The 18025-nt window shown below is 43.3% G+C and overlaps 1 protein-coding gene across 8 annotated transcripts in view; it reads right to left on the bottom strand.

The window, feature by feature from the left end:
* Positions 1-16555: 16555 nt before the first annotated feature.
* Positions 16556-18025, bottom strand: part of BUB1B (BUB1 mitotic checkpoint serine/threonine kinase B) — a 62434-nt gene continuing 60964 nt past the window's right edge. For all 8 annotated transcript variants that reach the window (XM_073995501.1, XM_005559155.5, XM_015452640.4 and 5 more), the window contains one exon: positions 16556-17135. In XM_073995501.1, the coding sequence (XP_073851602.1) occupies positions 16940-17135 (196 nt within the window). In that variant the 3' untranslated portion in view covers positions 16556-16939. The remainder of the gene's footprint in view (positions 17136-18025) is intronic.

Below are 18025 nucleotides of genomic sequence, written 5' to 3'. Positions count from 1 at the left end.
GCCTGGTGACAGAGCGAGACTCTGTCTCAAAAAAAAAAAAAAAAAAAAAATTCCATTTGTGGTCATCATGAAACATTTCCCTCTAACTAAGTTATCAGTTCGCTTTGAAGAGGAACGCTGTATTTTTCTTCTTTTTGTATCTCCATGTAATTTTGTGTGTAAACTTATATATAATCCACTTCTGCTCTGTCTCACTAACGAATGATCCAGGAAATGCAAACCAAAACAAAAGGGATATACCACTCCCTGCCATAATACAGTGGAAAAAAAAAAAAAAAAAAGGCAGGTGGGAGAGTGAATCGGTACATTCTTCTTGGGGGGCAATTTCACAGTTTTGACCAAAATTTCAAAATGTGTATGTACTTGATCCAGCAAATGCACTTCTAGGAATCCAAGTTAAGAAATAGTTGCACATCGGCCTGAAGATATTGGTATAAGAATATTCACGGTAGCACTGTTTGTAACTGCAAAGAACTGGAAGCCACCAAAATGCGCATCAATTGGGCAGATTAATTGGGTGACAGATTAATACAGGACGATACATCCCCATGCAATGAAGTATCTGTAGCCTTAAAATGAATGAGTTTGGTCAGTCTGTATGTATGAGGAAGGATGACCACCATAGTTGAGAGAAAAGACCAGGTTGATCAATGTTAACTTGAAAATATGAGATGGCATAATCTCATATAAGTTTTTTATTTAAAGATATTTCTATATCTGTATGTTTAAACCACAAACTGTCAATATGGTTATCCTTGGAAATAGGAGTGGTGGTGACAGGGGTCTTTCACCTTGGACTTTTTACACTCTTGCATTGTTTCAGTGAACATGTATTGTTGTATTTAAACAATACAAAATTAAAAATAAAGGAATGTATGTTTTTAAAACTAATAATAGGTCAGGCGCAGTGGCACACACCTGTAATCCCAGCACTTTCGGAGGCCGAGGCGGGTGGATCACTTGAGGTCAGGAGTTCGAGACCAGCCTGGCCAACGTGGCAAAACCTCGTCTCTACTAAAAATACAATAATTAGCAGGGTGTGGTGGTGGGCGCCTGTAATCTCAGCTACTCAGGAGGCTGAGGCAGGTGAATTGCTCGAACCCGGGAGGTGGAGTTTGCTGTGAGCAGATTGCGCCATTGCACTCCAACCTGGGCAGCAACAGAACGAGGCTCAGTCTCAAAACAAACAAACAAACAAAACCTAATGATAGAAACCCAAGAGCTATGGAGAGTACTTAAAACTTGTATATTTGCACATTTTCCTCTACAAATTCCACTTTAAGGCAAAAATGTGGGGATGTGGAAAACACTTTTTCTTCCCTCGTGTCTTTCCATTTTCAGAAATGTTAAGAGGGAGGGCAGCATGACGATGTGAGGGCACTAAGGCAGGAGGTAGAGTACATTACATTAAATTCAAACCACTACCATCTTTTTCAGATAAGAATTACCATGACTCTCTTAAAGAAATGTAACATTTCTAAGTTTCTGCCTGTTTATGAGAAGCAGGCAGAAATTCCTGAAGAAACATCAGTAATTTCATAAATCAAGAAAAATCATGTTTTCCAGATTTCTGCTATAGTAGTTAGCAGAGATAATAGCCATTTCATGAAAGGAACCGAGAACAAAACAAACCACCTCCCCTGAATCTGCATCAGTCAGGTTCTGTCAGCCTGCAGAATCAAGTCCAGGACAGAAGCCATGGCAGTCCTGGGGTCTCTTAAGCATCGGGACTGACTGCAGTCCCACAGATCACCCCTGCCTGGATGAGAGGTGCTCCCACCATGCTGTCCACCTAGTGCATCCTTGCAGGGAAGGAGTCTGATTGGCTGGCTCAGGTCGTATGCCTGTTTCTCAGGGAGGGTATCCTGGAGACAGTGCTTCCGTTATCACACGATATAGGGAGGAAAGTTAGGGTGCTGTTACTAAACCAAAGGGGGAATGGGTGCTGGGGACCAAAGGGGACCAGCCAATGGTTGCCACAGCATCTCTGCCACTTTTTCTAATTATTTTCAATTCCTGAGTGTGATAATCAGCCATTGTTGATATTTGATTCCTGTCTTGTGAACCTGATGGCCTGTGCAAACTGAGACCAGTTCCTCTATTATATCATGTTTCATGACTTCCTGATTTGATGAGAGGATCTGCAAATTTAGAACCATTTTTTTTTTCCAAAGGCTGTAGAAAGGGGGCTCCACCAGCCTGCAAAGGTGGCTGCTGCTGCAGCGGGCAGGCCAGCAGATGCTTGTGTCTCTGGGCCAGTGGTGGGCCCTGGTGCTTAGCACATGGCAGGTGCTCAAGTAAACTTTGTTGAAGGAACGAATGAACATCTTTAGAGGTTCTGTGCTCTAGCCACCCTCCTTAGAATGCGTGCATCCCAGAGCTGAAAGGCACTCCAGGGTCATCAGCCCTGGCCCTCCTTCTACAGGTGAGAAGACCACAGCCCCAAGAGATTAGGTGATTCAGCAAAGCCTCAGAGAAAATTAAAGGCAGTCAGGAACTCAGTTGCTCCTCCTCACAGACCCATGGAGTTCCCTTTGCTGCCGATGGCAGCCCCATGCTAGCAGCAAGCTCTGAGTGTGACAGATCTGTAATTTGGTCAAAGGCAGTGGTGGTGCTGTCACCACAGACATTTCTACCTTTGAATCTTGGCTCCTAGGGATTTGCAGCAGCGTGAATCAGCCAAGCCAGTGTCCTTACAATTTCTTAGTCTTTTACTGTGTTTTTGTTAATGGACATATACAGTACTTGCAGTCTCAAAAGTAATTTGCCTCACCTGCATCATTTTGGTGAGTTGGATTCAGCTGGAACAACTGTTTATATCAACCTTGTCCCACTGTATGGTTTTAAAAAAACCATCTGGGGATGTCTTTGGAAAGGCCATGTGGCAATGAAGTTCCAAAAATTTTCATACACCAGTGCTTCCCAAGTTTTCCTAAAGAATAATAAAAACTTCTAGAAACAAAGCCTAGGGCTCCAGTGTGTGGGTAAAATTCATTTGCTGCCAGATTTTTCTAGATCTTTAGATTCCTCCCCACACTGCACACCCGCTTGTGCTGCATGTTCAGAAGGTGCCTCACTCAGGCGTTCTGATGGGCCTGTCTCCACCCACCGACACTAGTCAGCGCCTCTCACCGCAGGGCCAGGAAGGGAGGAACAGATTCTGCCCGCCTTCCTTCCCACCATCCCAAGTCAGGGCAGGTTCCGGAAAGGAAGGGCTTGATTAATGAGGTGTTGCCACTGGAGGCCTGTATATCCCACACTCCAGAGCTGGCCTTACCTTGGCGGCACTCGTCAGCCCTGCGCCTCCAGGAAAGCTAGGCCAGAAGCAGGGCCTCTACCTTCAAGAGATTTTTCTCAAGTGCCTTCCTTGGCCGGGAGGGTACAGAGCAACAGATGCTTCCTGGACATCTGCCCCAAAGTATTGGCAGCAAAGTAGGGGATGACTAAGTGAAGTCCTGGGGTCCTCAGTGGGAGGGAAGTTTCAGGGCCTTGTCAGATAGGTCCCTTGCAAGCCCTCCCCTGTGGCCCTGCTCCTGCTGTCCTCTTGTGGGCAAGGTGTGTGGAGGATGCTGGCAGGGGCCAAGGGTGGGCACAGTAACTGACAAGAGATTCAAGTAGCCAATGTCAGCAGACAGCCAGAGAGGGTAGCAGGAGGGCACCATTTGGCAAGGTCTTCCCTTTTTACCCAATCTGTAGTCACAAAGCTATACAAGATATGAGGGAGGGGAGCACAGACCAGAATCTCATCAGTATTGGAAGAGGCCCTGGCAAAGGACTCTGCTGTTGACTTCTCGAACAGTTTTCCCTCAGGAGAAAGGGTTTTCAGGCTGGGCGTGGTGGCTCGCGCCTTAATCCTGGCACTTTGGGAGGCCGAGGCCGGAGGATCTCTTGAGTCCAGGAATTCGAGACCAGCCTGGGCAACAGCGAGACCTTGTCTCACAAAAAATAAACAAAATTAGCCAGGCATGGTGGTGCACATCTGTAGTCCCATCTACTTGGGAGGTTGAGGTTGCAGTGAGCTGAGATTTGGCCACTGCACTCCAGCCTGGGCAACAGAGTGAGACCCTCTCTCTCGGAAAAAATGAAGAGGGATTTTCAAGTAAGTGAACAGGGAATGCAATGCTTTTTTCCAGGACTAGGTGTATGAAATTGTGAAAATCCTTGATTTCACAAGATGGGGTGGCAGCAGCTGAAAACCCTTTTATGTGAAGTCTCCGACATGTCAGGCGTGGTACATCTAGGCCTTTCCATCTGTGATTCCATGGATTCCGTAAAACACCATGAAGTAGGTATCGTTACCCCAGGTTCTACAGATAAGGAGTCTGAGGCTCAATGTGTGTACACATCTTCTCCCAAATCAGGAAGTCGCAACGCCCGGGCTTTCCTTGTGACACCACATGGCTGAGGCAGGAACTCACTGGGAGCTTTGACTTGACTTGTTTCTGGGTGACTGAACAGATGGCTGAGAGGGAGCCACTCAATCAGGGTCTGGCCACAGCCTGCTGTGACCGGGGCTGTGGGTACTGCTGCAAGGGATGTGCCTCCCTCTGTGCTGGCTGGACAGAGGCCCACACCTCAGTGGGGAGTCAGCTTTCAATCTCCAAAGGCTCAGGGGCTGGCAGCAGGCCCGGCAGAGGCCTAGCCTGTGGATGAGCCTTTCCCCAGAGCAGCGCCTATGGGAGGGGCTGGCCCATCTCTGTCAGAGCAGGAAAACGGGGAGACTACCAAAGACTGGCTGGGACTTCACTAGGGATAGGACCAAAAGCCTTTTGTCAGTGAAAGGGTCACCCCTGCAGACTCTGACCAGATGACCTTAGGAGTGGGGCTGGTCCAAGCGGCGTCTGGGTCTTGACTCTGAGGAGTTAATGGCAAAGTGAGGAGCTGCCCAGAAGCCAGTCTGAGCAGAGCTGCAAACTGTAGAGTCCCAAGTCCTGGACTCACAGGTGTGTCCTCTTTCTGGCATATGATGGGATGGGCCTCTGCCATCTCAGCCCCAGCCCACCAGGAGCAGAGCCTTCTTGACACACCTGTTTCTAGGGCTGCTGCTAAGCCTGGCAGCATAGGTGGTGCAAAGGAGCCAAAAGACACACACAGAGCAGGGGTCCCCAACCCCTGGGGTGCGGACTGGTACCGGTCTGTGGCCTGATAGGAACTGGGCTGTACAGTAGGAGGTGAGCAGGCAAGCAAGCATTACTGCCTGAGCTCTGCCTCCTGCAAGTGGCATTAGATTCTCATAGGCATTCGAACCCTGTTGTGAACTGTGCACGCAAGGGATCTAGGTTGAGAATTTAGTTTCACCCAAAACCATCCCCCACCACCCCTCATCTGTGGAAAAACTGTCTTCCATGAGACTGGTCCCTGGTGCCAAAAAGGTTGGGGACCGCTGACAGAGGGTTCCAAAGGTCTCTACAAAGCCTGCAGTGAAACACTATTTTTTTGAGCACATACTTTAGATTATGTGCTGTGTTGAACCCTTGCCATACACTAACTCACTTAATCCTCACAATACAATTAACTAACCCATTCAACAAATATCTACTAAGTACCTGCTAGGTACAATGCTTTCTGCTAGGTGCTGGGGAGAACTCAGTGAGCAAGTTGAGACCCTGTCCCCATGAAATTTATAGTCTGGCTGGGAACCATCATAATCCCATTTCAGAGATGAGGCAACTAAGGCATTGTGATGTTAACTTACTCAGGTCATTAAATGACAGGACATGGGTTTGAACCCAGGTGATCTATTTCAGAGTCTAGGATGCTATTGTGTTACCAAATCCTTCCTTTTTTCTTCCCAACAACATACTACCTATATAGCAGACACTGTTGGTTACCTTTTTTTTAAAGAAAAAAAAAAAAAGAATGGAGTCTTGCTCTGTCACACAGGCTGGAGTGTATTGGTGCCATCATAGCTCACAGTAACCTCAAACTCCTTGGATCAACTGATCCTCCCGCCTCAGCCTCTTGAGTAGCTGGGATTACAGGTGTGAGCCGCCATGCCCGGCTTGGTTGCCTTTCTAAATCCATCTCACCTCCCTTGCTGGAAGAAACCCTGTTTATTAGAATGTACACTCCTCTCCTAACTGTGTACTCAGCGAAACGCCCCTCCCCAGCCCCAGCCCTTAGGGGTGAATCTTAAGTTTAAACTAATCTTGGTAACGCCCTTCCCTTTGCCAGGGATTGGTGTAGGCCCAGATATGTGACAATCTGGCCAAGAGACATGTGAGGAAGCCAGCTGGGAGGGTTTTGGGAGAAAGTTTTCTTACGCTGCTCCAAGTTGTTGTGGAACTTGGAACTGTGGTAGCCAACTGAGACCCACAAGGGAACCAGCTCGAGGACAAAAGCCAACATGCTGAGGATGGAGGAATAGGAAGGTGGAAACAACTTGGGCCCTACATGAACTTCTGAGCTCCAGGTTTGCTGCTATGTGAAATAACAGATATTCTTACCCCTTAAGATATTTTGGTTGTTCTTCTGTTTTTTTTTTTGGTTTTTTTTTTTTTTTTTTTTTTTTTTTGCAGCTGAAAACTACCTAATATAAGCCAGCTCCAGCCCCTGTCATGCCACACTAGCCCTTACTTCAGTCTAACACATACACTGCTCCACTCCATCGGCTCCTGCTCATGGCTTCCCTTGAGATGTCCGTTTTTAACTGACTTATTTCTCTCATATATTATCTTGGCTTTTAAGTGCTGTGGCCTGTTTCTCCAAATTATAAGCTATCTGAAGGGAGTGAGCATGCCTTACATTTTGTTATATTCTTCGTGGTACCCATCATCACTGTGGAGGCCACAGTAAAACTTAATATATAGGGGCTTTTTTTTTTTTTTGGAGGTAGAGTTTTGCTCTTGTTGCTCAGGCTAGAGTACAATGGCATGATCTCAGGTCACTGCAACCTCCACCTCCTGGGTTCAAGCGATTCTCTTGCTTCAGCCTCCTGAGTAACTGGGACTATAGGCATGTGCCACCATGCCCGGCTAATTTTGTATTTTTAGTAGAGACGGGGTTTCTCCATGTTGGTCAGGCTGGTCTTGAACTCCTGACCTCAGGTGATCTGCCTGCCTCAGCCTCCCAAAGTGCTGGGATTACAGGTGTGAGCCACTGCACCTGACCCTAGGGGCTTATCTTTTTTGCCACATTCCAAGATATTATTTGCTGCCCTGGAGGGCAAAAATGAACACATTTCTGTGTTCAACAAAGAGTAAAACGGGAGTCAACAGGTTGCAGCTGCAGGCCGGAGTGAATGAGAATGTCAGGCATCTCTCTCAACAGTGGCTTAGATTCACCAGTGGTTTGCACCAGCTCCTACTGCCTCCCATGTGCCTTGCCCTGGGCTGGATGCTGGGGAAACAGACACGAATCACTGCTTGCTCTAAGTCAGGGAACTTCCATGCTCACCTACTGTCTTGTGTTCATTCTCGTAAGAACCCTTTGAGGTAGGAGCCGTCAGTACTAGTTTAGATGGGCAAGCAAAGGCAGTGACCTAATCAGATCAAGCAGCTGTTGAGCCCAGGTTTTCCAGTTCCTGAATTGAGTTCACAGGGCTTCCTATTATTTCCCCTTTCCTTTTTCCTATTAAGCAAGTGATCACCTTTTATTCATTGGCTCAGGTGAGGGATGTAGCACAGCATAAAATAGAAATACAGTCAGGCATTACTTAATGACAGATACTAGCTTAATGATAAGAGACACATTCTGAGAAATGCGTTGTTAGGTAGTTTCATCGTGCAAACATCAGAGTGTAGTTACACAAACTTAGATGGTATAAACCTATTGTACACCTAGGCTATATGGTGCAGGCTATTGCCCCTAGGCTACAAACCTGCAAAGCATGTTACTGTACTGAATACTGTAGGCAGCTGTGACACAAAGGTGTGCATTTGTGTATCTAAACATATTTAGGCTGCAGGCAGTTGCCCACACCTGTAATACCAGCACTTTGGGAGGCCGAGGTGGGAGGATCCCTTGAGTTCAGGAGTTTGACACCAGCCTGGGCAACACTGTGAGATACTGTCTCTAATTAAAAAAAAAGAAAATTAGCCAGGTATGGTAGCACACACCTGTAGTCCCAGCTACTTGGGAGGCTTAGGTGGGAGAATCGCTGAAGCCTAGAAAATGGAGCTGAAGTGAGCTCTGATCATGTCACCACACTCCAGCCTGCAACAGAGTGAGACCCTGCCTCAAAAAATAATAAAAATAAAAAGTAAACATATTTAAACATAGAAAAGGTACAGTAAAATTATGGTATTATATCTTATGGGACCACAGTCAGATATGAGGTTCACTGTTGACCGCAACACTATTGTGTGGCTAGATGCGCTAGCAACAAGAGAGTCTCAGGAAGGGACTAGATGCCTTAAATGGGATCAGTAGGTCATGCCCCCATGCTAGAAAGCCATTTCTCCTGGTTGGGGAGAGGAAGACTGAGATGCACCTGTAAGTGGCTGGTGGACAGCAAGACCCTGCCTGGTACCTCGGAGCAAACAGGACCCAAGACAGCCTTTTAAAGATCTCTGCGCTCTGAACATGGCACAGAAGCAGCCCAGCTGTAAGCCAGAGGTCCTTTGGGCTGAAACGGCCTTGTGGAATGAGAATGGGGACTGGATGGACTTTCCTGATACCTTGGTATGTAGCTGATCTTAAGGACTATCTCTTTAAGTACAAATGTTTGGTTCCCTGAAACTTATCCTGATAGAAACAACTAATTTTCCCTTATCTTTAAATTACAGAATACTGCATTTCTTTCACTTACCTTTATTATATTACAGGTTTAGCTATACTGTGTACATTAAGTCAAAAGATAGTAAGGCTCCAACCAGCAGAGATCTCAAATTACTTGAGAGGTTTCCAGAGAACCTTAGACCATTAGAACTAAATCAATACAAACATCTACAAGTATGTGTACTTAAAAGCTTCAGTTCTCAATACTCCGTAAAGTAGGCACTTCAGTTAACCTCATTTTATAGATGACACTGGTTCAGAGAGGTGAAGTAACTTGTCTAGTGCTAAACAGCTAGGATTCAAGTCCAGATATTTTGGCTAAAGGCAGAATTTCTAGCCACCATGCTAGTGTTTGGTTTGGTACCATAGGCAGAGCACCATCTCAATGCTGAGAAAGTTCTAAGCAGACCTTGGGCCTGTAAAGTCGACCCCTTATAATGTGAGCACTATATTGAAATCCTAACCAGGGCATAAAAAGAGAACTTGCCCGCCGGGCGCAGTGGCTCATGCCTGTCATCCCAGCACTTTGGGAGGCTGACGGGGGCAGATCGCCTGAGGTCGGGAGTTCAAGACCAGCCTGACCAACATGGAGAAACCCCATCTCTACTAAAAATACAAAATTAGATGGGGGTGGTAGTGGGCTCCTATAACCCCAGCTACTCAGGAGGCTGAGGCAGGAGAATCGCTTGAACCCGGAAGGCAGAGGCTGCAGTGAGCTGAGATTGTGCCACTGCACTCCAGCCTGGGCAACAAGAGTGAAACTCCATCTCGAAAAAATAAAAGAGAACTTGCCTCCAACAAACTCATATGAGTTGGAGAGGTAAGTCCATACATATAGACAAGTCCAAGGCAATTCATAATAAAATGTCACAGAGGAATGGTACAGGGAGGAGCTGTGCAGCTGCCCCCAAAGGCCTATACCATGGAACCTTGACCACTGGTCCATATGCTAGGATATTGAACATGCCTGTCTGAGTGAGTCCTGAGCAATGGCCTTTATGCCTGTTCAGTGATGGGGTACACTTGATCTGAAAAGGTCCCTCCTGGCCATGCTAGTTAGCTTTTGTCTACTCTGTCTCACTCATATTTCTGCCAGCCTGACCCCCTTGACTCGCTGGGACTCTGGACTCACTGCACACTCATTCACCCTTAGCTATCATTTCCTTGAATGAGAAAACATCATTGAAGATTCATGCATGTCATCTTTTTAAACTGTGTGATCATTTTGTTCTAGGGTTATCAGATTTTTCAATTTTGTTTAGAATGCAAAAGGAAACAAATAAGGGCCAGGATGGTGGCTCATGCCTGTAGTCCCGGCATTTTGGGAGGCCAAGGGGGGTGAACTGCTTGAGCTCAGGAGTTCAAGACCAGCCTGGGCAACATGGTGAAACCCCATTTCTTGGTGGGAGCGTGCGGGGGTGTGGGGAGCCAGCTAGGCTTTAAAATGCCAAAAAAAAAAAAAAAAAGTTTTAAAAAAGAAAACAAATAAGATGCATATCTATCTTTTTGTCCACAGATTTTAATTGGTATTTGTTTTCATGAAATGCCATCCTCACTTTAATTTCAAGACTGATGCAATTTAATAGGAAATACAGTACACATTTTGGTGGAATATACTTGTGAAAATAACATTTAATTTAAAAAGGTGTAAACAGGACGGTGAAGTATATTGCAATGTAAGGTCAGCAGTCAATTATTACATGTTAAAGAAACATGTATAAACTGGCATGCTAAAAATGAAAGTGAGATTACACTTTCAGCTACACCTAGAGCCTTATTCAGATATTTTTCCCTCTCACCAAGGCTCCAATGTAACTACTTTCTAAACTTGTGGCTCCTCCTTTCCAATATTTTAATTCACGACTTATTTTTAAGAACCATGTGCTCATTTCTGGGAGTATATAAAATTAATAGACACATAGTCCCCTGCTCACAAGGGGCTTAAAAACTAGCAGTTTGGCGGGACAGCCACAGTTTCCCGTGGAAAGGCTAACATGAATTTACAGGACAACACTGCTCATAAGCCGAAGGTTGGCCACACGAGCCTCTAAGGAGCAAGATTATCAGAAGTAATATGCTTTGAGGGAAAAAGCACATGTCTACAGAAGTTTAGCCTAAGTTCATCACTGTTTGTTCTTTTCTTAAACATACGTCACTTTGTGAAAACTCAAGTTTTTATACGAAAGCCATAAAAAATGTATTTTGTGTTGAAAATAGTTGGATTTTATATAATTTTATACTTTGTTCACAGACACAGGAAGTTGTAATAGTAGGAAGATGGTAATTTTACAAAGCACATCTCTAATAGAACATTATAAAACATTTAAACATGACTTTTCATATACTAAAAATAAAAGCTCAGATATATTATCTTCAATGATTTAAAATTATTTTTATTCTCATTTGAATTCCATATCAACCTTGCTTTCATGTTTAGATAATAAAGCTTTCCAATGTCCCAGTTTTTTAAAAAACGAACATTTAACAAGGCTTATTTTTTATAACATAGAGGAGGGAAAAGATGACAAAAACACGGCCTATAATTTCTTAGCCTAGATTAACCCAGTATGTTTTTTAAAAAAGCAATTCATGTACGTGGTCAGAAAATTCAAAATGCTTATAAATGTACAAATTGAAAAGTAAGAGCCTTCATTCTTTCCTCTCTCCACTCCCATACACTCTCCCCACGAAAGGCAATCACCTTTTCCCCACAGCTTTTTTCCCTACATCGGCTGAAAATGTCTGCCTAGCTCAGGTTCTGCCATCTACAAGGGCTCATGGCAAATTGGAAGGGCGTTCCCTGCCAATGGCGAGGCACCCTGAAGCCTGCAGAGATGGTCTGCCAGTGCCTCTGCACTAGTGCCAGGACTATCTTCCTGGGGTCTGTCACGTGGATTATCCCTCTGGGGACTGTCGAGTGTTGGAAGCGGAGAGGACAAGTGTTAGAAACAGTGCTTTCTCTGAGCTCCTGTGTCAATGCTTTTGTGAGATAAATTCGTAGAAAAATTTCTCAGCTAAAGGGAATATTTAAGTGAATTTTGCCAAATCAACTTCTAATAATGTACCAATTTGCGTCCCAATTAATAATATATGAGTGCCTGTTTCTTATCATCCTTACAAATACAATTTTCAGCCATTTAGAGTGAATGACAATTTCTCATTTATTTTGCATTTTATTTAGTTAAGAATGAACATCTCATGTATATGAGCCATTAAAATGTTTTAGTGGATTGTTCATGTCCTTTGCCTGTTTCTTTTGGTTTTCAATTTTTTATTTTTAAGAGTTTTTTGGACTTTAGGTAAAACATTTTTATTCGTTCAGGTACTGTTCCAGACAGTGCAGTCAAACAGGAAACAACGAAAATCCCTGCCCTTAAGGAGTTCAAATTCTAGTAGAAAGATAAAGAAAAAAAGTGTATGTATACACGCACACACACAACACAGACACACACACGAGGCGGTGACAGGTGCTATAGAAAAAAAATAAAGGAGGGTAAAAAGGGATAGAAAGTGACAGCAGTGTGTGTGGGATGGGATGCTATTCTGTACAGTGTACAAAATGGTCAGGGACAGCCTCTCTGATAGAGTGGAGATTTGAGAAGACACCTACCTGAAAGGAAGAAAGGGAGTAATTTACCTGAAGATCAAGGAAAAAACTTTCAGGCAGAAATGTTTTTTCTGCCAAAAAACATCTGGCCTTTAAAGCCAAAAGTCTTTAAAGAGAGGGAGAGGGAAATTAGTTGGCACATTTGAGAAGCAGCAAGGAAGCTGACTACAGCAGTGTGGGTGAGGAAGAGGGGAGTCAGGGAGGAGGTCAGAGGAAGAGTGGGGTCAGATAGGGTAGGGTCTTACAGGCCATGGTAAAGTCTTTGGAGGGTTCTGATTTGGCTGGAGGTGGGTACGAACAATAGAGATGAGTCATGAGACCAGATGAAAGTCGATGCAAGCCTGGACAACACAGTGAGACTTTGTCTCTACTAAAGATTAAAAAAATTAGCAAGGTGTGGTGGTGTGCACCGACACTCCCAGCTACTTGGGAGGCCCGAAACCAGGAGATTGATTTCACCACTGCATTGCAGCCTGGGCGACAGAGCAAGATCCCTGGGTCAAGGCAAAAAAAAGATGTAAATATTTGTTGCCAGTAAATGTTCCTAGTTTGAATTTATGGTGTTTTAATTTTTTTGGAGGGGAGGATAGGTGGCCATGCTATATTTAATTTTTTTTAATCTACTATAGTAATAGTAATCTTCTTGTTTATATCTTGCTTTTATGTCACACAGGCAAAAGATTGCAAAACCATCTATTACACTGAATTCTGATTAAAATTTCTGATTTCTCCAAAATTATTTTGGGGATAAGCAGTGAAACAGGCAAGATCAATGCATAAGACTGCACAGTGTATTTGCTGCACAAAGGTACCAGGCTGAGGGCGTAAGTGGGGACTGAAGTTCAGTCAAGCTATGGTGCATTGGGAGGTACTGAATCCACTAGAGGAAGGGGCCTTTTCTAATTTGCACAAAGGTGCTATATGAACTAGTAGTGGCACTGGGGATAGAGTTCAAGCTTTAATCCATTGTGGGTTTCCTTTCTTTCTTTCTTTTTTTTGAGACAGAGTTTCACTCTTGTTGCCCAGACTGCAGTACAATGGCATGATATTGGCTAACTGCAACCTCCACCTCCTGGGTTCAAGCAATTCTCCTGCCTCAGCCTCTCAACTAGCTGGGATTATAGGCATGCGACACCATACATGGCTAATTTTGTATTTTTAGTGGTGATGGGGTTTCACCATGTTGGCCAGGCTGGTCATGAACTCCTGACCTCAGGTGATCCACCCGCCTCAGCCTCCCAAAGTGTTGGGATTACAGGTGTGAGCCACTGCACCCAGCCTAATTCACAGTTTTAATACCAGTTATTAAATAATCTTTTCATATACTGACTTAAAATGCCATCTTTGTCCTATTAAATATTCATAGCTTCTTATGTCTCTAGTAGAACCAAGGACCCCATTAAGGTAGAAGTTTGCCGTATTACAAAAAAAAATTTTTTTTTTTTTTTTTTGAGATGGAGTCTCGCTCAGTCGCCCAGGCTGGAGTGCAGTGGCGCGATCTCGGCTCACTGCAAGCTCCGCCTCCTGGGTTCACGCCATTCTCCTGCCTCAGCCTCCCAAGTAGCTGGCACTACAGGCGCCCGCCACCACGCCCGGGTAATTTTTTGCATTTGTAGTAGAGTTGGGGTTTCACCGTGTTAGCCAGGATGGTCTCGATCTCCTGACCTCGTGATGCGCCCGCCTTGGCCTCCCAAAGTGCTGGGATTACAGGCTTGAGCCACCACACCCGGCCACAAAAAAAATTTTTTTAAATGCATTTTCCTCGCTAGGGAAACCTTAATTTTAGGAGCCAAATTAGAAGCTAATTTTGGCACATTAGAAGAACTGGTGCAGTTGGAAGAATTCCTTATTTTCAGATGCAACAGAAAAGCACTTCTTTGCTGTCTTTGCTTAAAGGCTTCAGCTTAAAGACACCAATGAGTTATTTCAAAGAACCTTGTGCTAACCTTCTCAAAGGCTTTCTTATCCATCTTGAGATAAGCTCAACCAACAGTCTGAAATCCTACTGCTCCAGGAAAATCTTTTTATTTCCAGGTTCAGGTTTGGCATCAGTTAGAGCACTATCAGTGGGTGTACAAACACTTTGTGAATGGTGAGATGCTATATGTTATGTGGTCTCTTTTCAAACAAAAGTAAAACTCCTGCCTTTTCAGCTGTCCCTCACTACCTAACCAGGTCCATCACTACACTATTACTGCCTTAGTGAGACAAGAAATAAGAACCATTTGAAACTTCTGCCAAAAAGGAAATGCTTCCTTCTCCCAAGACAAATAAGCATAAAATATAAGGTAAATAGAAAGGATCTCACTTTGTGGTTTTATGCTTAGGCAAACAGAAAACCTAAGACATTGTAAGTCCTAATTGGTCAGGTGCCTTTTCTTCTCTCTACAAAGAAGGGCTGGGGTTGGAGGAGATTGGAATGCAAGGAGGGGTGGCAAAACAGCAAGTTCTCTAACAAAGTAGCTTCCTCAGATTCTCCTCCCTTTCCTCACAGCCTACTTTCAGAAACAAAGCTTTACTTAACACAGCACCCTGCTGTCAAGGTTGCTAAAGAATTCACTACATAGTAGCTAAGCCTATATTAAGAATAAATCTAAATTTACTGTCCAGTCTCAGAGTAATAACTTCATGTGTCAACAGAGTGAACTGAGAAATGAGGAGAGCAGAGAGGAGAGGGGCTTGATTATGTAAAAGATACAGATATATCATTTTACATCATCAGTACGGGAAGCAAATGTGAGAATGTTTGGAGAGCTGTATTTTGGTTAAGAGCAAATATTTCTAAGTTGATTATCTTTCAGATCCAAGTCATGTTGCAGTGCTTCAACTATATATGCTTAAATATTTTTAGTTGAGACATACGAAGGATTTTTTGCTTTCCAGCAATCTTAGAGCAGTAACAGTGACAATTAAAGTAAAAAAAAAATAAGGCACTAGCATGGAGGAACATTAGGTAATTTTGATATTTAGATATGAAATTATTAGATAATTTTCTTTCCTTTTTTTGTTAGAGGCAGGGTCTTGTTCTGTCGCCCACAGCAAGAGTGCAATGGCGCAATCATGCTCACTAAACCTTGAACTCCCAGGCTCAAGCAATCCTTTCGCCTCAGCTTCCCAAGTAGCTAGGACTATAGGCATGTGAGACCGCACCCAACTAATTTATATTTATTTTTATTTTTTGTAGAGATGGGGCTCACTTTGTCACCCAGGCAGCTCTCAAACTCCTGGCCTCATGTGAATCTCCCTCCTTGGCCTCCCAAAGTGCTCGGATTACAGGCATGAGTCACGGTGCCCAGCTGATAGCTGGATAATTTTCATTGCCTTTTTCTACCAATTTTCTTCCCTATCCCTGAAGCCAGGTGTAATTCATGCTTCCTTTTGGGAGTCCAGTACTTTATCTAGGCCTATTCTCTTCCAAACTATTTCATACTTCAAAGTTATCATTTTATTCTGACCTCCTGCTTCCTCAAATCTTTCAAACAAAATTTCCTTTTATTCTTTCACTGACCCTTGCCCCCTCCAAGTCATTCTGCATGTAATAGAATGGTGATTTTTCAATTTCTGAAAGGTTGCTAAACCCTCTTTAACACATTTGCTTTTATTTTCTAACAGTCAGATTCCTAATCAAGAGACCCAGTAGCAGCGCCACTAGATCATATAAATAGACCAAGGGGCTTGGTGGATAAAAGTGAAAGCATTAGGGGCGGGCATGGTGGCTCACGCCTCTAATCTCAGCACTTTGGGAGGCCGAGGTGGGCAGATCACTTGAGCCCGGAGTTCGAGACCAGCCTGGGCAATGTGGCGAAACCCCATCTCTACAAAAGTACAAAAAATTAGCCAGATGTGGTGGTGTGAGCCTGTGCTCCCAACTACTTGGAAGGCTGAGGTGGGAAAATTGCCAGAGTCTGGAAAGGCCAGGTGATAGCCTGGGCAACAGAGGACACCCTGTCTCCAAAAAAGTGAAAACATTAAAACATAAGCCACATATACAATCATGCCACTTGAAATTGAAGGAAATTTGGTCTTATGCATATCATCTTACCTACTTTTCAGTCTAGACCACTTATTTGAAGGTCAGACCCACCTAAAGAAGTAGTTGGCTATTCTGTCTCATCACAACCCTATTGCAACAATTCTAAGTCTAGGATATATAAATTTCCATGGCAAAATAGCCCCTCTCTGCAAAATTAAGCCATTTGTTATTTTAGTTTGCAAAAACTACATGACATGTTAGAAGCACAAATTTAACAGATACTATTTTATTATTTACAAAATACATGGTGATCGTAAGAGAACATTTTACAAATTACAAATGGGAAAAGTACAGGGAAAAGTAGAGACAAATGGGTTAAATAACAAGGTAACCATTTGTAATGAGCCTGTTTAGAATAAAATAGTTCTTCTTAAAAGTTAGACAAGGCCATGAGTAAGCATATCACTGTGTAAAAAATGTCAGTTTTTCGTATATTCGAAATATACGTCTACCAAAAAGCAGAAAAGCAATGGTAGTGCATCTAAATGTGTCCTAAATTAAATTACAGCATATACAGTTCCAGTGTTCCACAATACAACCATTGCTCTGAGGCAGGAATCTGTGAGACTTCACTGCCTAGCTCACTGAAAGAGCAAAGCCCCAGGACTAGTTAACTTCCCTACCTTCCATAAGGCTTTGTTCAGGTGACTTTGGAATGTAGTGTCAAAAACCCCATTCATTTCTGCTGCAAGCTCCCTCAGAACAGACACTGTGGCCTCATCATTGGCATTCAGAATCCGCACAAAGAATTTATTCCACAATTCACCATCTTTTAGCCTAAAAATATATAAAACCATTTCCATCAAGATTAGGCATATGAAAATTATAATTTCTTTTAGTTTAACTCAGTGGTACATTTATGCACCAAAATGGTGTAAGGTAATACCTAGAACTCTAGGGTTAGAGATCATTCAAATAGTCCTTTGAAAGCCCAGGGAAGAACTACAAAAAAGGGCTACCATAGTGGGAAAAGCCAAGATACAATGCACATAAAGGGAAAGAAGTTCTCTCATCTAAATCTATAAATTTCCTCTGTGTACTAAGGCATAGCACTTTTCTTCTACAAATAGAAGAAAAAGGAATTTTATTTCTTCCAACTTTCCTAGAGTCTAGGTCATCAAAAAGGCTATAGCTCCTTTCTCCCACCCAAGTAGTGGATCATCTTTACAATTCTCTGAGAATTGTAAGCTTGACTAAAGTAACTACTGCTTAATATGTTTGTACCTTTGCTTATTATTATTTTCTTTTGATCAGAGAAACTTCCCTTATTAGATAAGGCAGGGCTGTTAGGAAACCCCACCTGACCCCACTTGTTTCTGCTTGTGTTAGCCAGACCTGTCTGGCCCATAGCCAAGTGGACATACCTATATCTATCCTATATGTCTTACATTGTATTTCAAGCCTATTTTAAAAAGTACATGTAAGAGATAACACTGGCCAAGTTCTCAATTAAATAAAGAGAAAACTATAATTCAATTATTCAAAGAGGAAAATAGAGAAGGGGCATTAAATCTTCAACACGGATTTTTTTTTTAACCAAAGAATATAACAATAGGTGACAGACTGGCAAACTTATGCTGGGAACTTATTTGCTAAGCTAAGCTAAAATGGAACATAGATACTTAAGTTGTTTGTTTTTGTTGTTGTTGTTGTTTTTTTTTTTTTAG

The sequence above is a fragment of the Macaca fascicularis genome, chromosome 7 (assembly GCF_037993035.2).
Source record: "Macaca fascicularis isolate 582-1 chromosome 7, T2T-MFA8v1.1".
NCBI classification, from domain to species: Eukaryota; Metazoa; Chordata; class Mammalia; order Primates; family Cercopithecidae; genus Macaca; species Macaca fascicularis.
The sequence above is the reverse complement of the archived record's forward strand: the minus strand, read 5'-3'. Positions and strand labels throughout refer to the sequence as shown.